The sequence below is a fragment of the Saccostrea echinata genome, unplaced genomic scaffold (assembly GCF_033153115.1).
Source record: "Saccostrea echinata isolate AGI-Se365-2 ecotype Australia unplaced genomic scaffold, CSIRO_AGI_Sech_v1 ptg000012l, whole genome shotgun sequence".
Lineage (NCBI taxonomy): Eukaryota > Metazoa > Mollusca > Bivalvia > Ostreida > Ostreidae > Saccostrea > Saccostrea echinata.
Window position 1 is genome coordinate 2,011,125 of NW_026889761.1, and position 24,881 is coordinate 2,036,005.

At 32.1% G+C, this 24,881-nt stretch overlaps 1 protein-coding gene and 1 pseudogene across 1 annotated transcript; one reads left to right on the forward strand and one right to left on the reverse strand.

Moving 5' to 3' along the window:
• LOC133185184 (phosphatidylinositol-binding clathrin assembly protein LAP-like) overlaps positions 1–24,881 on the forward strand; it is a 41,675-nt pseudogene that overhangs the window by 6,463 nt on the left and 10,331 nt on the right.
• On the reverse strand, positions 14,701–16,680 carry LOC133185191 (uncharacterized). The gene is made up of 2 exons (XM_061320284.1): positions 15,875–16,680; positions 14,701–15,139 (listed from the first exon to the last, which is right to left on the reverse strand). Exons 1-2 carry the CDS (start codon positions 16,502–16,504, stop codon positions 14,813–14,815), a joined length of 957 nt encoding a protein of 318 aa, XP_061176268.1. The 5' UTR covers positions 16,505–16,680; the 3' UTR covers positions 14,701–14,812.

Here is a 24,881-nt window from a genome sequence, read left to right on the forward strand (position 1 = left end):
AGGGAACAGTTATCTAAGTATGGGACTTTTTTTATCAAAGACAATTCGCAATAATTTAGAATTTGTTTCTTTTAGAAAAAAGTCATATTCTTGTGTCTTTTTTCCCCAAAACTATGAAAATTCTCATCACAGAATGTTTTTTTTCCGAAAAGGATTCAGTCCTTAAGCACAAATTACAGTATGTTTGAATTATTGTATTCTGATGAAGTTTAAAGAGATTCTGCATATTTTTTTTGGCCAGTCAATTGGTAGATTTGTAGATTTAACTTGAAAAAAAATTGTGATTTATTTTTCAGAAAAATACTTTGATATGAATAAAAAGCAATGCAAAGATGCTTTAGAAATTTACAAGAGATTTTTAGTGCGGATGGATAAAGTATCAGAATTCCTGAAAACTGCAGAAGTAAGTCTAATTAACAGTTAAATTATTTATTATCATTTGTTATCGCTGTAGTATAAGTGAGTAGGTTGTAGCTAGGCTTCTGTATCAGAAATGTGATGCTAAAAGCTCTATTCTTCCTAAAATGACAGAAAAAATTTTCTTTTTTAAATTCACAATGAATCATTGCATATGGCAAAACTAATTTGCTAGTTTAACATTTGCTATACTAATACTCTTTTTCAAAGTAAAGTTGCAAATTCAAGACTTAACTGTGTTTATATATAAAAGTCTTTTTGCGAATTCTAATTCTGCTGTTGCGGATGCAAAGAAAAATAAAAGAGCTGCACAGCCTCTGCCTGGCTCAAGATACGAGTACAGACAGAGGGTATTTATCTTAGACAGCTCTAGTTATATATCATTGATATATAATGGTGAAGCAATCCCAAAACTGGTAGAATTCATTGGTATGCATTTCATGTACCGGAATGCTTAGTTTTACCAATATTTAAGACATTGATTGAATAGTGAATATTGATTTCCACTTACTACACATTTTCTCACTATTAGTTTTGTTGACTATGTTTATTGTTCGGTATCTATCTTCTGTCCTTCTGACTTAAGTTTTTCTTTTCTTTTTTCTTTTCTTTTCTTTTTTTTTATTTTTTGGTGTAAATCAAATTGAAATTTTATTGTTTTTCTTATTTCACTTAACTGTAGACTGTGGAATCTAAATATGGAAAGGTTGTATACAACAATTTTGTGTTGTACATTGGACAGCCCAGCAATTTATTATTCTTTTTTGATTTTGTTTATTCATTTATAGGTTTTGCTTTTATGAAATTTACTTTTTCACAGAATGCTTCAAAAAATCCTCATCAGGTAGATTTTAGTTGCCATAGCAACTTCATGTTTGCTTTCTCTCTTTGTTCATTGTGTATGCGATTAGCAGAGACATTTACATATTTAATCAGAAGTAACGGAAGTTAATCATTTTCTGTATGATTCCTGGTGACGTTTGAGTCACAAGCTTATGTATTACACTCCTGACATTTTAACTGCATGTATAACACAGTAAATAGCACACATCACCAAGGATCCAAAGGAATTAATTGTAGGAATAGGGATTGGGGGGGGGGGTTAAAGTCAAGTGAAGAGGTGGATGTTATGGTGAAAGTTACCTTACAAACAATACAACATGTACTGATGTTACAAACAATACAACATGTACTGATGTAAGTGATGTTACACTTTTGTCTCACAGTGTCGGTAGATGGAGAAAAAAAGTACAGAATTCCACACTGCTTTGTCTGATGTTTTTATTGTTTACTTTTTGAGAGATTAATAGATCTATAATATGATTGTAAGAAATGGAGGGATAGGACAGATCAGAAGCATGGTCATGTTCAGTTACCATTATTTCTTTTTCTCAGAACATGCTTCATACATTCCTCTCCGGATATAAATCAACATTTTTATTTGTGTCTATCTACTTTAAAGTGTACCTAAATTTTCTGTTATATGCATGCCAGTCTTGGATTATTTTGATGTGTTCAAAAATTTACTGTAAGGATTGATAAACATAAGAACTATATATTATTTTTTAAAAATATAGACATACATTTAAGCCATGTTTGAATGTTTTGTTTAATTTTTCTGTCTTTTATTTTAGAGTGTGGGTATTGACAAAAGTGACATACCTGACCTTGCTAAGGTGAGTTTCAGGTGAACACACGTAACATGTGATCAAAATGCCATGTATAGCACAGTCTGCTGTGTCCTTAGTATAGAGAAACTCAAATAAAAGCTGAAACTGTTCATTTTAAGAATATTGCATTATCTGTGCATTTTATTTCAAATTTATTTTAAAGAGTTGTTTCCCTTGAAAGTAAGCAAAACGATCTAAGCAATTCATTATTTGTAATTCATTATCAATTTAATTGATAGTATTAATTGGTGTTAGGAATAATTTATAAATTTCAACAGGCTATAGATTTCATGTAATTTATTATTTGAGAAACCACTTGATTAAGGAATGAATTTAATAGCTACCCATTTTGTACGGTAGAAACTGGGTTGGGACAGTTTGCGCTTTATAAACCGCAAAGCGGTTTATAAAAAAGCATAAACTGTTCCAACCCACTTTATACCATTTAAATTGGGTAGCTTTTAATTTCATTCCTTATAATTTAATTTTCATTCATTTAGTGTAAGAAAAAAAGACGATTGCCCTTGAAAATGACTTCAATTTGTACAAAATTTGAATGTAACGTCAGGCGGATCGATACGTTTTTGACGCAAGTCGTTGTGACATAGGCAACCCAATTTATTCGATATATAGTAAATTTTTTTATCCAATCAAATACGGCATTTCAACCAGAAATTAATAAAAAATGAAGAAGATGGTACCCTTGTATTTTGTAATATGCTAAAATGTTGTGTAAGTTATTATTATTCAAGGGGAAAATTTACACAAGGTACACAGTAAGCTTAGAGCCGAATCAAATTGCCCAGCTTATATTGTTAAAAAAAAAAATTCCGGCATTTGTAAATATTGAAATCGCTGTAGATCACGGAATTTTGGCAACAGCTTATTTTCACGAGATTGTTGTTTGGTATTTATTTATTAACAAAATTACATCAATTTTGGTTACTGTTCTATATAACTTTTAGAAGTGTGAAAATTTTGTGAGCAATCTCGTGTAATTACGCAAAAATAAAGTTCAAATAAATAAAAAGGTGATTTACCGTACACAATGTGTGTGGAATATTTATATCAAAAACGTGTCCTAAACCCCAGAAGATACTCATTTTTACAGTTATTAGATCATAGAGAAAAACAAAGAGAACTCCAACGATAGGAAAGGAATTAAGAATTATAACCCGGCAATAAAATAAAAATGGTATCCACAGAATAATACTGTAGCTGTGATTTTGCTATAATTCAAAATCTTGTTATAAAGGCCTTGATTGAGGGAAGTATATCTAATATTTTATTGACCCTGTCTGTGACAGACTCTATTTCACTTTGTGTGTCTGTCTGTCAGTGTCAATCTTGAGCTCTGTTTCTTTCCTCGGTAGGGTTTGAGGAACAATGCTAACTCTGTAAGTGATTAATCTAGATTATTACGACATTAAAGGCTTGTGTATGTAGGCCAGGCATGTATGAATTGTGACTGAGAACAGTGTGTATTTAATGGTTCCTCATCAACTCTTAAAACTCTGTCATGTTTTGAATTGTGATGAGAAACAGCGTGTTTCCTCTTAATCACCAAGACTTGTAACACTGTCACATTCTGATAACTCATCCCCAATAACCTATCCAGACATTATCATTATTTTTACGTTGTTTTCAGGTCATGTTCATACAGAGTCCAGCGCCCTGAACTGCACCTTAACACCACTCTCATATCTAACCAAACATTCTATTACGTCACCATTACTTCTCCAATGTGTTCAAAGTCATAATCATGCAAACAACAAAAATTAACCCTGTTTGCCTGTGACAGTGATTAGATTGGGGGGGGGGGGTAGAGAGAGAGGAGGTCTGTAAAGCTGTCCAGTACTCTTAGTAATTATAATAGGAACATCATAATTTGTAACTCAGGGGTGTGAAAGTCAAATCTCAGGGTGTAATCATCCTTAAGAAAATAATATATACATTTTTTGATCACTCTGTATAATATTTCACAAACACATTTTATTTTTTGATGATGTGTAGATAGAGACAAGGTAGAATATATATACCATTAATCTGGTTGTTATTTGTGTCTGTTTTTGGAGTATAACACCCTATTTTTTGTATTTCAGGAATCTCAGGTCAGATTTACAACTATCTGAAATACTTTACATGCCTTTCTCTTGAACTAAGTCAAAGAAATGTTTGAAGCAATATTACTTTACTGCTAGGCAGCATGATAATGTCACTGACATGGAATCTATCATTAACCTGTTTTATTATCAAATAAACATTAATTAATCACTTTTACATGGATACTTTTAAATATTAGAAGGCCAATTATACTTTTGTATTTTCATTTCAATTTCATGAAGGGAAAAGTATAGTGGAAAATCATACAACTATTTAGCTTTGTCTTCTTATTAACATGATTATATTAAATTTTGATTTTAAGTTTCTGTATGAGTTTATTGTCAAATTATGTTAATTGGAGGTTCAGTTATTAGGGATATCGTGGGTACCCCTGTAAAACTTCAAGAAATATTTATAGATATAGGCTTAAATTCACAAAAAAATTTTGCCCACCAAATTAAAATGATTTCAAGGTAATAATGATATATTTAAAATGTCATACATGAACAGGTTTTGTAAGAGCTAGGCTGTTGATAGGCTAGTGTTGGTGAAGGGAGAATTATATCTTATCTATACCTCATTGAAAAAATTCAATTTCAAAGGATGTAAAGATTACGGAAGCGTATTAGTGCCACTTGGACACTTTATTTTTTTTTAATTTCCACACTTTAATGTGTAAATTTTACACTTTAATGTGTAAATTTTACACTTTAATGTGTAAATTTTACACTTTAATCTGTAAATTTTACACTTTAAACTGTAAATTTTACACTTTAAACTGTAAAATTTACACTTTAATGTGTAAATTTTACACTTTAATCTGTAAAATTTACACTTTAATGTGTAAATTTTACACTTTAAACTGTAAATTTTACACATTAATCTGTAAAATTTACACTTTAATCTGTAAATTTTACACATTAATCTGTAAAATTTACACTTTAATCTGTAAATTTTACACTTTAATGTGTAAATTTTACACTTTAATCTGTAAAATTTACACTTTAATGTGTAAATTTTACACTTTAAACTGTAAATTTTACACATTAATCTGTAAAATTTACACTTTAATCTGTAAATTTTACACTTTTATCTATTGATTTTACTATTTATACTTAATTTTATATTTCACAGAAGCATGGAGCCATTTCTACGGAAACGAGGCGTTGACGAAGACACTTTAAGAGCTCTTAGGGATCAAAAGGTAAGCTATTTGACTTTGTTAATAACAATTGATGAAATATACTTGAATGGTAGTTAAAATAAGGTGAGTTAAGTAAAAAGTTCTAATGTGAAAAACTATCTGCATTTGATATGTATGTTAGATGTACAATATGTTTGTTAGAAGTACAATATACCGGTAACTGCACTATATGGACTTGTATATTTTAACGCTAGCAACATAAATTCTAGCAAAAAAAATACGTGCAATAAAACTGCTACACGTAGTATTAAACTAATTAACATTGATAGATTTTATAAAAGCCACTCTTGTCCCTAAAATTTAAGTCATAAGGAATAATTTTGCCTATAAAATCTTAAAGGTTGACGCCAGAATAACTGCATTTAATATTGCATCATACTTGAGATGATTTCAGTATATTATATAGTTGAAATTAACATGATCCTGAACATAATTATAAACCTACTTTCGTTTTCGATAATGTACATTGTACTCCGAGATAAGTGGTCGAAATACTTTGTCGGCTCAGTAAATCAGTAAATAGTAAATGATATTTATTAACTCTTTATTTATCATTTATTTATTAAAAATATTTTTTAAATGTTTTCTTTCTTAGATGGTTTCGATATAGTGACTTCGTTAAAGATATTACAGCCAAATGTGTAGAGGCTGGTTTTTTAATGTACGTAGCGGGAACGGAACACTGTTTACAAAATCAATTAATTTTTTCCCGGTTTATGAATATCAGATATATTGTACACACGTCTATATAGTTTTACCCGAGTTATGCATGTAATAGCAGGTATACAATTTTGCTTTGCAAAACTCAAGATGCTGCAGGCGAACATTTTTAAGAGAGAAAGAGAGAGAGAGAGAGGAATTATCTCATTCTTTAGATTTTTGCATTAAAAAACAGGCATATAATATAGGGGGGGGGGGGGTAGAATGAAAAGATCCATTATTAGATCCCTGTCCGAGAAAACAAGGCAACAGCTATTTACTTTCACTACAAATTCTGAGAAGTAGTACTTCGGAGTGTTTTCAAAGTACATTTTCTTAGGACTATAAAATACAAAATAAGTGAGACGTAAAAAAATGAAGATTACCTGCTCCATTGACTAATTCTGTGATTTTTGGACCTAAACGTATTGTAAGATTTTGATAAATTTTTTGGATTACAAAATTATGACTTTTTTTTAATTGTCAGTACAAACAACTCGGAAAAATATGGTATTGCTCTGTCAATATTTGCATCAATTTTATTACTCACTCTTGCGCGGACCTTAATCTAGAGTACATGTACTGTAAAGCATAATTAAAAGCTCGTATTTATGCATGTCCATCCGTTCATCCTTCTGTCCGATCGACTGTTATTTAAACAATTAAATCCTTTCTTTGGTTGTTATTATGGGAATTAATGTCGCAGCTGTTGCAGAAAAAATACATAACCCGCGTAAGCGGGTTTTGTAATTCTTTTCTGCAATAGCTGCGACGTTAATTCCCGCACTAACAACCAAAGAAAGACGTTTTATTGTTTATATTTATATCTGTATAAAAATCATTTGAAGTAGGATTAAAAAGATTAACTATTGTATTATTGATATGTACGCCATAGTACATTTCTGGAACAGTCACTGATCAAGAAATCTGCATGTACAGGTGATATGCCTAGTGTTGTTCATGAACTAATAAACGGCAATGGTTTTCTTCAGAAATAAAGGAGAAAATATTCAGCGGATGTAAATATACCTTATATCTTGCTTAGAAGAACAGCATTTTTAAAATACAAGGTTTACCGAAATTGTTTCCTTTGAACGTCACCTTTGACCAACTTTTCAAAATACATCATAATGCCATATTACACGTATTCGGTGACCTTAACTGATACATGTTTACAAGTATGTGTTGTTTGGCGAGTTCACGGCCTGTTAAATGTTCATATGTTAAAAATATCTGATTCATCATAACACCCACTTGACCTTAACCCTTGACTTATTTTTCAAGAATTCTTCAAATCTCGGGGATCATATGAATAATCTTGATGTTGCCATCTAATGTCGGCCTGGAATTATACTATGTAAACTCTTTTTAGTTTTATATATATAGAAAATTTTGTATGTTGACATCGCTGCAAATAACTAATTTGTGATCCTCGACTGACTCCGCATCTGGCCATGCTTCATTTAAAAGAGGTCATTGTCGATTGTACGAGACATCCCAATAGATTCGAGTGGCAAATCAGTATTGTGTGATTTATTTCCAGAAGCTCGTCCCCGACGTCGAACATTTACGGACTCGGGAGACAGTATATCTTCGACCTTAACAGGATCAATTCATACGGTGTAAAAAGGGAGGTTATTAGTCCCCTATAAGTCTTACCAGAGGGGACTATAGGTTTCCTTTTCGTCTGTCTGTCCGTCCGTCTGTAACTCCGTCTGTCTGTCAGTCTGTCTCACTTGGTTTTGGGCACTTTTTTTCTAACCGCTTGCAGATATTGCGATGATTTGTGGTATGTGAGTCTACCTTGATGAATTATAGATTAAGTTTGCATTATGATTTTTGACGGAATTACGGCATTTTCAATTTTTAATGGGAACCAGATTACACTTGCCGGTAGGTGACTAGCATTGCTAATGCAATTCTCTCAGAATGCTTGTTTTTTTTTTAATGAAGAAAAAAAGTTATTTCCTGTTAGTATATCTTTAATGTAGAGGTATCGAATATTATTAAAACTTATATTATATCGAGTAAGTGGTACATGTACGCGGTTTTCTTTTCTTTTTTTTTTAAGTTTAATGTCCTGAAAACTTGGAGGTTGTCATTTTGGACAAAAGTAACAGAGAATATTTTTTGTAAAAAAGAGACTTTTATTTGCTGTAACTATTCCAAACAGTGCATGAAAACAATAGATCGGGTATGATGTAGTGTTTTATTTTTAATTAAATGCTCTGAAAAATCCGGATATGTAATTTTGAACATAAGCCACTGAAAAGCAAATTGCATAATAAATCAGAAATAAAAATATATTTTACATATGAACATACATAGAAATATTGCATATTTTTATAAATCGTGAAATTTTAATACGTATTCTTATGTATACATTTATTATCAATAATTTATCACTTAAAAATCCATACATCAACTCTGACACTCACATCTATAGAGTAACCCGATCTCCCGGGCTGCAATTAGTTTTTTTTTTTTTTTTTTTTTTTTGTTAAATAAATTTTATTTAATTATTCATTTTGACTTGAATTTCCATGGATTGTTACTTGTATATTAAATATTATTTACTGCAGTTTTATACTCATAGGGGCTTGTCTTCCGGATTGTTAAATGTAAAATAAATTCAATTTTGAATATACTTCAAATACACTTAAAAATAGTTACAATAAAGATTATGACATTTTCAGTACCACACCTCTATACATAAATTCTACAAGGGACGAAAGCTCTCATCTTGGAAAAAATACCCCTCACGCACTTCAGCACCTATTTCTGGACTCAAAAGCATTAATTTATTTCGTTGTCATGGTTCTTTCCCCTACAGTGATAATTTTTCTAAATATTGATGTGTCTGTCAGTCATCCACACAAGTTTGTTCAAATCCTGACCACTTGGGATAGGTTCAATAATAGGCGATCAAAGTTTAACCTAGGAATATTTTAAAAATTTCGTCAAGAAGAACAAACTTTAAGCTTAGATTAGTCATATTGATTTGGAAGCATCCTCAGTAAGTGTAGATTAAAACTTGCTCAAATTGTGATCCATGGAAATAGGGGACCATAATAGTTGATTAAAGTTTTACACAGTTATATTCCCTCTTAAACGGCAAAGCATTTATAAGTCATATCGATATGAAGCCATCCTCGGGTAAATTTATTTTAGTTCAGATCAGCCCCCATTCCTCGGGAATAGGTTGAAAGTACCATAGAAGATCAGAGTTTTACAATGAAGTATATAGGAAGAAATCTCTAAATAAGTGGCAATTCATGCACTCTTAAGGTATTCCATCCCTAAAAGCAACAGATTCAATGAAATTGAATACATATCAGATGTGTACATGTAGGTGTTGAATACTCAGTATATTTAGACGTAATTCCAATTAATTTTATTACTATAAGCATGTAAGAATGGGATGTGTTCTAATATATGACCTTGAATTTTGGTAAGAGTTATACTCTCTATTTTTAATTAATTAAAAAAACAACAATTTAAAAAAAAACTTATCTGGTAAAAAAAAATTCGTTTGTCATTCTTTTTCTAATGTTTTAATACATTTTCCACCTCAGTATTTATTGATATTCTTAATTATTTTAAATTCATTTTTAAAAAGCACTTGTCCTCGCTTGATTCAGTGCAATTTTTGTTAATTTATTACTGCTTAGTTAATTACATTTTTGAACTTTCTCTCGGTAAATCCTTTTCTACTGTAAAATGCTTTCAGAGTATAATGTATGTTATGGACATTTAAGGATAGAGAATTTGGTCCTATTAGGGACGGAAACCCTTAATCGTGTAAAAAAAATCAAACATTTCTAAGTTGCGGGATTTTTTTTCGTGGATCTTTGGTCAATGGTTGGGCTAAATCAGAGATCCAATTTTTGCAAACTAAGGAAAATGTGGACAGGAAATTAAAATCTTCTGCAGAACAGCAGGATCATTATACTCATATTGATATGGAAGCACATTATTGTACATTTTGTACGTTTTGTACATTCCATTTTGAGAAAATCGTAGTTCCAATAGGTCTAGGTATTGGTCCATAATGAAGTCAACATTTCTGTGATAATTATTATTTCTTTTAAATCTGAAGAATAGTAGGGAAAAAGTGATCATTGAGATTTATGAACCTCTTGTAGATTAAACATGATATCCGAGGAGCAAATTCATACACTTATGATAATAATCATATTTTGCAGATAGACGAAGATGCTGTCCGAGGCATGACGGATTCAGATTTATCGGAATACCTCCCGAAGAAAGGAGATCGATTTGCCTTAAAAGACTTTCTTACCCAAGCATTCAATAAACCGAAAACAAGAAAATCCAGTCTGATGGATCGATTAAGAGATCGACTACGAAGTAGCAGGGCCAACTCTGCAGAAACGTGTACTGATGATCCAGAATCCACCGTAAAGAAAATTCCCAAGTTAAGTGCTAAGAAAGAAGTACATAAAGTTCATCTTGGGTGGTACCACTTCGATAAAAAGAAGAAGGTTTATCTGCATGTAAGAGCAAAGGCAGGGGGAGGAAAAAGAACATTGATGTTAAACAAAAACATGAACAAAGAATCCATTATAAAAGAATGCTTGGATCTTTTTTTCCCCAATGGGAAAAGTCAGCATGGAGAACTGAAGAACATGGAAGTTGAATTAACAGATTTCCAGCTTAAACCTTTAGAGGATGAAGAAACAACCTTGGGTGATATAATAGACAAGGCTAAACTACAATTTATCCACTTTTACTTACGCACCAGACTCCAAAAGCAAATTTCAGATGATAGTGATGATGATGAAAAGCAGAAAGAGGAAAAACGTGAACAAAAGTTAAGTACAATAAGCACATTGCCTATATTATGTAATGCTAGCGAGAAGTGTACAGAATCCAAAGATGAACCAAATGAGATCAGTGAAGGAGCTAAAAAAAATGAAGAAGACCCAAAGTCTAGTATTTCTACCCCTTCGACAATTCCATGTAAAGATAGTCAACAAACTACAGAATCAAATGACAAGCAGGTGGGGAGTATTGTTGGAGACGAAGGTGGTGTCCTCATGAAACTACGTTCTTCTAATCCCAGTTCAGCAGATCAGAATGGCAGCTCACCATTACCTGACCCTCTTTTCTTTCCAGTTTGGGAAGACAGTTTGGAGGAAGTGGCCTTCACACACGCTGAGCCAATATTACAAACTGTTCGTGAGCCTAAAGAATTTGGAATTATTGTCCACAGGGGTCAAGTTCTGCGAGAACTTATCAAGATATTCAAAGACAACCCAGATGTTGACTTTACAAAAGACATCATAACTGCCACCATTATTCTTCCAAATGGGGAAAGAGAACAGGCTTATGACAGTGGGGGTGTCATGAGGGATATGCTGACTGAATTCTGGGACGACTTCTATGAACAGTGCACCACTGGCACAAATTTGAAAGTCCCATGTCTACGCCACGATATGGAGGCGGCAGATTGGAAAGCTGTCCGAAGAGTTATAGCATTAGGATGGATTCTTCAGAAGGTGCTACCCATTCGACTGGCTCCAAATTTTCTAAAATCGTCGTTGTATGGAATTGCTAGTGACAGACTTAGGGAAGAATTTCTTCAATTCATTCCCAGCAGTGAAAGTATGGTTCTTTCCAGTGCACTTGAAGGCATGGAAAATGTCGAAATGGACGAACTTCTTGAGATCCTTTCAACTCATGATTGCAAAGTTAAAGTAACGAAAGATAATTTGGGAGCAGTTATTGATCAAATAGCGCATTTGGAAATGGTTCAAGAACCAGCATTTATCAGAGAATGTCTTTTTGAGGTGCTTATAACTTACGAACTAGTTATGGATGTTGAAAAGGAGTTTCAGAAAATCACACCTACATCAAAGAAATTAATTTCGTCCCTTGAATGCGAAGAATTAGAATCTGATTCCTTCAAATATCTCAAACGATACATCCGTGAAATTGACACGGATACAAGGATGCTGCGCACCTTGCTTCGATTCTTAACAGCTAGTGATCTCATGCTGTATGATTCGGAGGGAATTTTTTTCAAAATTCAAGTCAAAATAGTTGACCTAGAGGGCATTGCAAGGAGACCTATTGCGCATACTTGTGGGAGAGTTTTAGACCTACCGAGAATATACGAGAGCTACACAGTTTTCAAGGCCGAAATGAATGCAATACTTAATTCCAACATTTGGGTTATGGATTTTGCATAAATTTGAATTTCGACATACATTTGAATGAAAGAGTAGATCTTTGTTTACTTTGTTTACATGTAACACAAAGAACAATTATGATTTTGCTTAGAAAAGGCAAATACTGTATTTCACACTGATTAAGTTAAATCAGCCACTTTATGGAAGTACTAATATGAGAAAATCATAAGTACATTTTATCATTTTTAGCATATAAAAAATATCTGTCTTTTTTAGTTCGTTGCAAATCTGGATTTTATTTTTCTTTGTTTCATGGAGGATTTTAGACTTTCCAAGAATGTTCGAAAGTGACACAGTTTTCAAGATTGAAATGAATGCCATGGTAATTCATTCTGACATTTTGGTTATTGATTTTGCATAAATTTAAATTTCCACATATAACTGAACGAAAGAGTAGTCGTAGATCTTTGTTTTCATGTAACATGAAGAACATGTTTTCGCTTAGGAAAGGCAAAAACTATTTTCTGGCTGGCGAAATTAAGTCAATCCATTTTTGAAGTACGATTTGAGAAAATCATGAGTACATTTTGTCATTTTTAGTTTATAAAAATTCTGCTTTTAAAGTTCGTTGCAAATCTAAGGATTTTTTAAAATTTTGTTTCATGTTTTCTTACATTTTATCATTTCATTTTTAGTTTATTCAGAAAATGTTTATTCATACCATGCTCATACTAGAAAGTTTGGCTTTTCAAGAATAAAAAGGACTATCTAATTAATGTGCACATTGCTTGCTTCATGCTTAAAATTTAAAAATGTTATGGTTCAATACCTATACCTTTTGGGCATGAAGTTAAATTAATGAACAATTTCTATGACAATCTATGACAACACATGAAAGTAGAAATACTTTAACATTTACTAGTAATTGGTAATTTGCCGGAAAAAACAATATTTCTATATAGAGTCAAATGTTTGAGCGCCAAATGAAGTTGTATTCAGTTGATGCGCACAACGAACCAAAAATATTTTATATATATTCATTGCGCACAATAACGGAATCTGGTTGTTGCCAGGTAGAAAAAACTATTTATCTGGCGGCCGCCATAAAATTCTTTTCTACCTGGCACCTACCGGCTTCCTTACACAATAACTGAAATGATGGTTATAAATTTAATTTGAGAAAGCAAATTAATCAAGCAGTCTGTGAAGTGAATCAAAGATAAATCATTATTTGTTTCAATTGTATGCGCTCATGAATTTATTTAAGGAAGCTCTAAACACTAACAAAAGGGTGCTTTTTGGACTTGGAGAAAAATATATTTACAGATGAGCATATTGAAACTATTTAATTCATTTTTAACATAGGGTACCTGACAATTTACTATTCGTGAGCAGAAATCACTGTTGTTTACTTACACTGGGAAAATTAATGGAAATAATGAATTCAATTACTTATTCTTGGTCAAATATTAATAATACTAAAAATATTTTAATCTATTGCAAATTGTTTAATTAACTGTAAATAACCATTTTTTTCTTCTATCTTACTTCTAAGGGCAGATCACTCTAACTGCAATAAACTAACCCTATAAATAGAACTCTTTTGTGTGCAGTGTTTAGAGATTCCTTAATACGGACAAGGATTCTACGGAAGCCGGCAATAAGAATATATTTTTGGCGTCCGCTAGATAAGTGTTCAGCGCCTGTCAATGCAATATCTGGCCGCCAGATAAAATTTGGGTTAACCATACACGTACGCTTGATTAAGTGCTACACATACATACTTTCGGTTTTATTCCTACACTGTAACATAAGCAAATTACATGTAGTTAGGTCTGAAATTATCATTAATGTCTGACTAAGAACATGATTTTAAATTCTTTGACCAATATTAATAAATTAAAAAAAAGTCATTGAATTTTCCTTTTGAATTCTACCTGGCACCTACCGACTTTCGTAGGATTCAATTATTGAGAGCATGCTTCCACATTAATGTTGAAAAAATGATATTTGAATAAATGATATTTTCATATTCACTTATGATATACTACATATATTATTTATGCCGCCCCGAACGAAGTTATTGGACATATGTTATAGTTTCACCTAAAGTTATAGTTTGTTATAGTTTCACCTAAAATTTTGTCTTGGGGAAATCTCACAGATGGCTAAATTAATCGTAAAGAAGAGAAGCAGTGTTGGTTATCAAAGATATAGCTGAGCAAGCAACCTTTAATACTTCAAAATTTCAGTGGTGCCGTGGAGACAGAATAAAAATGAAAAATTTAAATTTCATTCTTTATTGCAAACTGAAATGCCATTTTTAAAAAAAATATATTTATTATCAAATTTACCAAATATCTGATTTAATAATAGATTTTATAACAGATTAATCATAATAACCGTATTTATGTTACAAATCATTATTAAAAGCTGCTTATCCAATATACAGCAATATACAGCTGCATCCAATAAACGACATGTATCTAGGCTATAAAAGAAAAAAGAGAATTTATATTATTTATCAAATATACATATTGTATACAAGCACAGCGTTACAATTGCAGTCATAAATTGCTTCTGATATCCTCTCTGAGAAAAATAAACAAATTTTGCATGCTTTCTGGGTCTTGGGGCAATGCAAAATTGTTTTCTTCCATTATACACACACATAAATCTTTAATTAATGTAGAGCATGGCATTTCTGGCATTGGCTGTAATTCACTTTCACAAATATTTACTTCATTTTCGTTTATTTCAATACCATAATCCACGGTATCAAATGCGCTCGGCATATGATGTAGAAGAAATGGTCTACCACATCTGCTTATTCCTTGTCTGTATCGCCTAATCCTGTGACGGTTCCAGATAGAACTTATGTCGTCTAAAGTGTCCTACAATAAAATAACCCTACATGTACTTTTCTCAACTGGATTTTTTTGCTTATTTTTTAATAAACGAGTCCAATACTGAGAACAGACTAAAGTCAAAATTGGTAATTTAATTTTTGAGTTTATTGGGAAAAAAACAAAAGTGTAACTGGTATCATGTGCAGATCGCTACGCGATCATATTGTATCGCTATAAATGCTGTAGATCATCAGAATTTTTTAAGACCAGCTGCAGCTAATCCTATAACGCCTGAAGGGGACTTGGTCACATACCAACTTCAAGTCGTATATTCCAACGGACTCTCAAAAATTTTGTAATTTCTTATCTATAAAAAATGCACTACAGTGTATTTAGATTCCCATATGGAAATGCAACACGACATACAAGTACGACATCATGTGACTTTCTAGACCTTCGATGTGTCTCGTGCCGTTTGCCATTCGCAAAAAGTCACATGACCAACTTCATTTCAAAGAAAATTAAATGCTATTTTGTCAGTGTTGTCATATAAAGAAAGACAGTTGCAAATGTAGGTAGATATATTATCTTGAAACTTTTTATATATTTGTTAATTAACCATTAAAATGGTCAAAATAAACATTTTGAAATGTCTTTTCTCAGTCATGGTCTTGAGACCTAGTTATAAGCTAGCGCACCGCACACAGTTTCAAATACATTCTAATTTTCAATGTAGTGAAATTTTCTGTAGATTTGAAAGAAAGTGAATGGGCATTTTACCTGTACTTGTTGTAGAAAACAAAAGCGAGATATTTCTTGGTCTAAATATTCTCCGTCATGGAAACCACTTTCAGTAAGCTCTTGAAAAAAAATCATCCAGAACTGAATTCCCTGTCGTCGTATCATTCCCCATAAACTCTCAATTCTTTGGTTATTTATGCTTTTACCGTACAAAAAACTTCTTTCTCCAGCATGTTCATCTTCGTGGTTTCGTCGGAGAAACTTATGAATTGTTTCAATGTAAACGTTTTCGGTTCCCATATCAGCTCTTACACGTCTTGGGCATACCCCATATTTCCTGATACTCTCTATGTAATAGTGAGCAATAATATTTGGATTTTTATTAGACCCACCAGCTTTCAACCAAATAATTTGACGTGAAAATCCATCAATACAACCATGGATTTTTATTCCATACCTTGAAAGTTTATCGTATCCGTCGATATGCCAGACTGAGTTTGGACCTTTAACAGAGTATACCCGTCTTCTGAGTCTTCTCTTTTTTCTGTACTCAACACCTTCTGGATCTATAATATGCAACAACCCGAGGACTGTGTCTTGGTCAACAACAAATCCCCTTTCAAGACACTTTAAGTGCAACCAACGATATCCGTGCATTTGGCCATGCATTTCACATTGTTCAAGTATAAATAACGCTATCTGAAGAATATCACTCTTATATTTCCGTCGGTAAAGTCCCAAATTCTTTGTTATTCTTTTGAGTGTACGAATTCCTATGTTATATCCATGTAATTCATCCAAACATTTAATTATTTCACTGTATTTAAGGCCCAGTTTGAAATACTCTCCAATTAAATATTCCCGGTCCATACCTTCACAACAGATTATTTATATGAATAAGAAGATGTAAAAAAATAACCCTCTCTTTAAAGTGTAAAATTTACAGATTAAAGTGTAAATTTTACAGATCAAAGTGTGAAATTTACAGATTAAAGTGTAAATTTTACAGATTAAAGTGTGAAATTTACAGATTAAAGTGTAAATTTTACAGATTAAAGTGTAAAATTTACACATTAAAGTGTAAAATTTACACATTAAAGTGTAAAATTTACACATTAAAGTGTAAAATTTACACATTAAAGTGTAAATTTTACAGATTAAAGTGTAAAATTTACACATTAAAGTGTAAAATTTACAGATTAATGTGTAAAATTTACAGATTAAAGTGTAAAATTTACACATTAAAGTGTAAAATTTACACATTAAAGTGTAAATTTTACAGATTAAAGTGTAGAAATTAAAAAAAAATAAAGTGTCCAAGTGGCACTAATACGCTTCCGTAAAAGATGGAATTTATTACAGATTCTCATGTATTTTTATCTGATTGAAATAAAATTCTGACAAATGAAAAAAAAAAGATTTTGTGAATGTTGATAGAATCATAGAAATTGACTGAGTGTTCTTAATGTCTGTGTTTCTGTTATTCAAGCTTACATTAAAATGAACATGGCGTTTTGATCATGGCATGCATGCTTTATATCTTATACTTTCTAAATAACAAATATATGAAGCAAATAAAAAGAAATACTGCTATTATGCATACAATGTAATATTTTTGTGATCGCTACACAGTGAAAATAGTGTAATACATACACGAGTGGTAAACTGGGTAATTGTATATCATTTTGATCTAAGCCCTTTATGTTTGTTTGAAATTTTCTATGACTACAGCTTAATTAATTATGTTAATGATTTAGGCTCCCTCTAGTCTCCTTGATGCCTTAGAACAGCATTACCAGTCATTGGAAGGGAAGAAAGGGGTGACAACTCCAGTCAGTGGCTCCAAGTAAGTATCGGGGTAATCTCAAATAGGTCATCTCATTCTTCTTATAAGTTTCTATGTTTTATTACCATTTTATTATTGACATGAATCTTGTTGTGTTTATTCCAAATTGATATTGGGATAGTCACAGGCTACTTGTCGATGTTTTATAATTATGTTTCTCTATTTCATACCTTATCTAAGTGACATAGAAACTTTTTTTAGGTGGGTGACAATAAATTTTTAAGGTACTTGGTAAAAACTGAAAAACCATTGGATATGAACCTCTAAGAATAGGAATTATTTCTGCCAAAAGCATTCATTGTGCTTAACATACACATCTTGTTTATAGGGATATTTTTAAATTCTGTTTTGTAATTGAACTGTGAAATATTTCAAAATACACCTTGAAATGAGACATTGACTTGATGCCTGCAGTGAAGATCTGATATTGAGTGGTACTGCAATGCTTACACTGTAAGCTCTTAAAACAACACCTGAACATAGAAGAAATTATGACTGTCTGAACATTGTTCTTAATGAATTTTTTGCCCGCAGAAAAACTGTACCATCAATTCCCGTAAAACTGCATATGGCTTCCCAAACCAGGCAAAAATTCACAAATAAAAAAGATATTAATCTTGCTTTAAACAAAATTCTAGGGAGATGGAAAATAAAATGCTCTTTATAAAATATACTCCTTTGTGGAAATGCAAATATTATAATGTCCCAGTCTAGACTTGTACCATGTGGTTTAAAAAGACAAAGAATTTTCATGGTATTCAGTTATAATTACCCAACTGAGCTTGGCCAAGCAGTCCCACAATTAAACACATTATCTTTCACGCCCGTTCCTTTAGTTTGTAATGTTATCTGTTACAGCATATCTTTACCAGCGTAAGTATGACTTGTCATTGATAACTAAAGTCATTTCATAAGGGGAGGCAATCTTTGCTGTGTCTTACACTGTGTGTAGAGTTATCCTTCTTTGTCAATTTGACAGTAACCTGATTAACTTAGTGTTCTATATCTTTTTTCATCCATCATCATCATCAAATTTTTACCTTTTTCTATAAGCACCCCCCAAATTCCTATATTGAAATGAAAGGCCTTGTATCTTTCAAAGAAGAAATGATTGAGACATAGTAATTCAAAAAAAAAAATGTTAGATCATATCAGGATCATTGTCAGGATACAGGGTTACAAAAGGGGGGCAATGCTTTGAATTGTATTAAAGAAGAATTCAAACCAAAGAAAAACAAATTGTCTGATTATTATGAAAATATCCTTAAAGTTGCATAATGAGTCAAAACCATGTGTTTCTTTTAAGAAAATTGTATCACAAAACAAAAGATTTCTGTGAAATATGAATATGTCGAAGTTTTGACAACTCAACTGCACTGTAAAGCAAGAAAAAAACTGCATTATATAAGTGCCGGAAAAACAAATGTTGTATCTATCGCTTTGTTTTTATCGTCAATGTCAACAATGTCAAGGTCACGCGTCCTTTATTTTTAGCGTGAAACTTTTAAACAATACTGAATTGGGGCAAGCAGAAGTAAGGAATAAATTATAATCATCTTTTTTAAAGATTGTATCAAAATTCTCAGTCACCCGACATTTATATCTATGGAATTGAAACCATGGTAAATTCTTCAACTTTTCAGCGCATGCGTACAATAAAGAGGAAGAAGTGAAGCAATATTTTTGTGATGGGTTATATACAAAGATTTTTTTTACTTTTATTTTTCTCAATTAAATTTTTTAGTTTCTGAAACCTGTAATTTTCTGAAATCTAATATCTTCAAGAACTGAACAAAATTTGCATGTGTCATGCAAAAATTCTACTTTTGTCAATTTTCCCGTTTGTCCGTCACAGTGTCACTTTAAGTAGTTCATACATTGTATTTTGCCAGCCATTGCTGTTGGGACCAAGTGATTTGGGTTCTCAAGTTTTTAAAGAAAAAAAAATCATATGATGAGGGTCAGGAAAACCTGCCCTGGACACTAATAATGACACCACATCTGTTCTGAGTAATTGTTGTAGAATTCTGTATTTAGAATTAAAAAACAGGTATAAAAACAAAACATGATAATAATAATGACACCCCCCCCCCCAGTAAAAAAAAAAAAAATTAATAATAGAGGAAGGAAAATTATTTAAACAACCAAACTTGTTTTTTTCTGCAGGATAAACTGAACTGTTGTGGTGTTCATTAACAGATGAGATTCTCTTCTCTCTCTACATCAGAGCGTAACCCTCTCATAACTATTTAATGATGTTAATAACTAGCACTGGGGAGTTGTGCTATTTTCATTTCTAGACATCTCGCTATAAGAAGGAGTAAATGTCATTTTCGCCTGTAAATGAAATACATGTAACTATTGAAGTGTCATCGTGTGGACCATTTTGCAGTATTAACTCACAGAGTGATATGGAGTTGGATTGTGTTCATTCACAAATGAAGGGAAAGTGAAATTCTTTCTTTCTTTACCAAGACTTAGTTATCATAATTTTTTTTCCAGCACAAGTTAACCTTGATTAGGGCTCTCACACCAACTAAAGCTGGTTGTACACAATATTGACTTGTGATATGAATATTTCCATAGTTCAGTGATAATGAATGTAAAATGATTATTTATTTATTTTGTGTCCTTAGGCCCGTGGGTTTTGCAGCAGCCATCAGAACTATTTCTAACAACACGCCAACAATAAATGTCTCTGAGGAGGAACTCCAGCGAATTCTGGACGAGGAAAATGCCCGTCTCCAACAGCTCAAGGTAGACAACTCCTCCCATAAAACTTCAGCTATTGCTTGTTGTTTTGCTAGTTGCCAAAATTTATCAGTGCATTTTGTCAATTTTTTTTATTTTATTATTATTGTTGAACAAATTCTGTCATTTTTATTTATTCCTTACAAAACTAACCAAAAGTTACTATAAATTTCTACTGGTTGGAAATTCACCTCGTTAAAATTTAATTGAAAAGAATGTGGCACAACTAACTCTTTAACTTTATGTTGTTTATATGTGTAGATTTTAATCTATTTTGTTGGTCATTAATTATTACTCTGTTTTTGATAATTTTTTATAAAATTTTTGTTGCATGTAAGGTTGATTTATAAAACAAACTCAGAAAGCATAGATATTAAGATAAATGAAATATAAATGTTACCAGCTAGATCATGTTATCTTGGAAAACAAAACCAAAGCAGGCTCAGTAAACATTGAACACTAGAACACAAAAGTAAACTGAGATTTATTTAAAATGGAGGAATGTTTGTAAGATATTTCTGTAATCGTGCTTTGAGTTTTTTTTCCAATAAAAGGAATCTTGTCAGAAAAGCTAGTGAAATGCTTTCCATTCAAACCAAGTGGCCTTTAACAGTCTAATATACATAAATTATGAAAAAAGTTTATTTTAATGAATTTGAATTGCATCCTTTGGTTTGATTGGTTAGTAGCAAGCTTATAACTATATTTCATTGGTTACTGATGATCCTTGTTGCATTTGATTGGTCAGTGGCTTCCCTGACTGATTGCTGTAGTGTGCATGTTGTTATGCTGATGTCTGACTTTTCTCTTTCTTATCCACTCCTTCAGAAGGAACAGCTTGGCAAGAGCACTGCTGACTCTCCAAATAAGGTAATACTTCCTGTTTAAGACATGGGACATTAAAGGGGTCTTCTCAACAGCTGATCAGAATATCAAGTCAGGGATCTTCTCATCAGCTGTTCAGATTATTTGAAGCAGTTTATAGAGTTTTCTGGTTAAGATAAAGTGAAATAAAATTAAAAGATTTTTTTTTTATTTTGGACTGGAAAAGTGATAAAAATGGATCAGAATTATTAAAGAATATCAGAAGATTACAGAGGTTTTATGCTTCACTGTTCTACAGTAATTTCTCAGTTCTACTGGAACTCTGCAGTTACTGTAGAATTTTGTGTGACATGATAGATTGTGTAGACAAGTGTGTAGTGCTGTAGTCAAGTTAGTAAGATGGACAGGTAAGGATCTACTGTACAGGTGTATTTATCTTGCTGTTGTGAACTATGCATGCTGTACATATCATATTCAGATTTAAAACAATATTTATGTTGTAAACATGCAAACTTTTTAAGGGAATCCTTTTTAACCTTTTTTAAATATGAAAAAAAAAACCAACCAAAAATGAATCTCACTATGTGTTGAATTTACATCATTTTTGAAAATGAAGAAAAATTTAAAGTACATTAAAATTTGCAACCATCTAGCCATGTTCCCATTGGTAATCGAATTAGAATGTTTTAAGTTGTGTTTGAATCAGGGTTAGATAACCCTAACTTTTTATCTATACAATCAAGCGGTGTACTAGTAAACATTATAAATCATTTAGTTATGAACATTGTTCTCATTAATTCAAAGGCCTGAAAAGGAAATGGCTAAAATCCAGAGCATAGTCAGAGTTATAAATTTAAAAAGTTAACTTTATAAGTATTTACTTATTGTCTTGTGCATGCAGCGTAGAAATTTTTCTGCATAGTTCATGAACCCAAACATGGTGTTTGATATCAGTCACCACCCAAAGCATAAAATTTCACTGAGTTTTATAACAAGCACAACATAAAATGCTTATTGAAAGGTCACTTACTTAAAGGTCAAGGTTATTGATAAGACAATTCATGATGAGATTTTAGTTGTTGTTTCCTTTCATCATTTTGTATTGCTGAAGAAAAAAGAATGTTCAAAGTATTATTGACAAATACTGTTCGGAATAGATTAATTATTAATTGTTATGTGTTTATTGGTTTTGTTGGATATTTAGAGGAGAACTACAGCTAATAGTTGTATTTAATAAAATTCTGCAATGATGAAAGAAGTTTAAGCAGACACCTTTATCAAATGCTAGATCTTATTCACTTTCTTCTACTTCAAAATCTGTTGAAACAGGCAAGTCTCTGGATCATTGTTGGTCAGGTATAACGGCATAGTCATGGTACATTAGAGTTTTTGTCATCTGTTTTATTGTTTTACAATGATGTTTTTATTTCACATAGGAGCAGAGACTAAAGGAACTAGGCCAGTCCCCCCAGACTACCTCCAATAATCCCTTTGCCACACAGACTCAGAACGGAACGAGTGATCTACTGGGGTCCCCCACGAAGTCAGCTCAGCCCCCCTCAGCGAGCGACGACCTACTTAGTCTCACGGGAAACCCTTTTGTTTAGAACGTACAGAACGTCATGGCGATGCAGGCCGCGACACAAGCCATGAGTCAACCCAACTCCTTTGCTCAGTGGAATAATACACAGAATCCCAGCATTCCTGGTAAGGTCATGAAAAGGTCACATCTGGAAATGTAAGGTTTACCCATAGGCAGGGTCCTTGCTGTCATCTTATGCTGTCTAACATATTGATATAAAGTTTTTCCTTCTCATTGCATTAAAGAGTACAGAATCCAGACGTTAGAGAGGTTGAGATCTTAAACTTGTACGTGTACTTGTGCATATACTTTGACATACACGTACATGTTTTTGTAATTTGTCTGTAGAGATTTTAATGATATACGTGTACACCGCGATCGGTGTCTCTGTAACAACTTTTTAGAAGTTTTGTTACATCAGTTTGATTTTAGGAAGTTAACAAAACATGATCAAAATAAGTGCTCATGAAACTAAACATCTTAAATAAAGTATAACAACAACATTTTCACACATAAATTGGCTATTTTTTATCATTTAAGCTACAAGTTTTTTCTTACGTGTAGATGCTATTCTACAAGTTCTAAGGACGTGTAGAAAACTCGACATCACAAAATTGATGACGTAATACGCGAGGAATTTAGGTAATTCCCCTACTAGACGTACCCGTATACGTACACGTATGAAATCTCAACCTCTCTATTATAAACCTTTTATCCCAAGAGCATGTTGTACTGTTTCACACACAGTGCATGTACATTAATATTTCCCAGCCTTTATATAATTAATTAAAAGATGAGTTTCTTATTAAGTCGTTTAAAAAAAGCCCTCAATAAGAGTCGTCAATACCTGGTTTTGATTGGTTAATTCTGATGACTTTGTTCCTTGCTAGCTACGAGTGGTTTGTTCACATCAGATGCTGATTTTGAGAAAGTGTTTCCCAACCAATCTGCCACCATGTCGACGGGTATGATAGTCCTTTGAGCATGCTCAGTCTTGGTGGTATTTAACACTGTGCTAACGACAGTTTTCTTGTTTTGTTTCTGTGTATAACACCACATACTGCTAAATAAATTGGAATGGGATTTTTTTTAAAAAAGTATTTACCACTTTTTATGAGTATAATTTCTTAACACTACATTGTATGGTAATATCCATCTGTTGTTATTTGACGTACACGTCTTGCTAAAAGTTTAGGCTAATTAGTGACTTAGAGCCAATTGAATAAAAAATATTCACAATTTTAAAGTTAGATACAGAATCAAGTGATCGAACTACCCTTAGTTGCTTGTCTCTTGCATGATTTTGTCATTTAAACTTGTTTGAAAAAATATCCCTGGATGAATCTGCCACATTAAGTTGTAATTAATCCCAAGATATGGAACATTGTACAAGATAACAGCAGAGGGGATCACACAACACTCTCTGTAACAGGGGCCAGGGCATTCATTGGGAAAATCTGGGACATTTGGGGGAAAGTTAGGAAATCAACAAATATAAAAATTTTGTTCTGGTGTTTGGATATCAACTTTTTCACTACAAATGTCTGTTGGGGAAAAAAACCCACACCATTTAAATGGGAAGAATGGTTCTTAGTTTGCATTAGGATTGGGTTTGTTCAACAACCCTGTTTACGGAATATCAAGACTTCTGTCAAAAAAATCTAATAACATTTCCTTTTTAACAAACTTTGTAAAGGTACATGTATGTTGTGTAACAGGGAAAGTTTTATTGCAAGATTATATTACAAGGAAAGTTGTATTACAAGATTGTAATACAGGGAAAGTTTTATTACAAGATTATATTACAAGGAAAGTTGTATTACAAGATTATATTACAAGGAAAGTTGGATTACTAGGTGCTGTATAATCAGCCTGATTATTGTTGTAGTTTACAGAAGGTATTACATACATGTGTTCCATCACTTCACGTTTTTTTTTTATCCTTTTCTGTATTATAATAGTAGAATGTTGTTAAATGATTTCATATTGTGTACTTTATTCTTATTTTCAGTTTTCTCTCTTTGTTTGGTTGCACATATAAA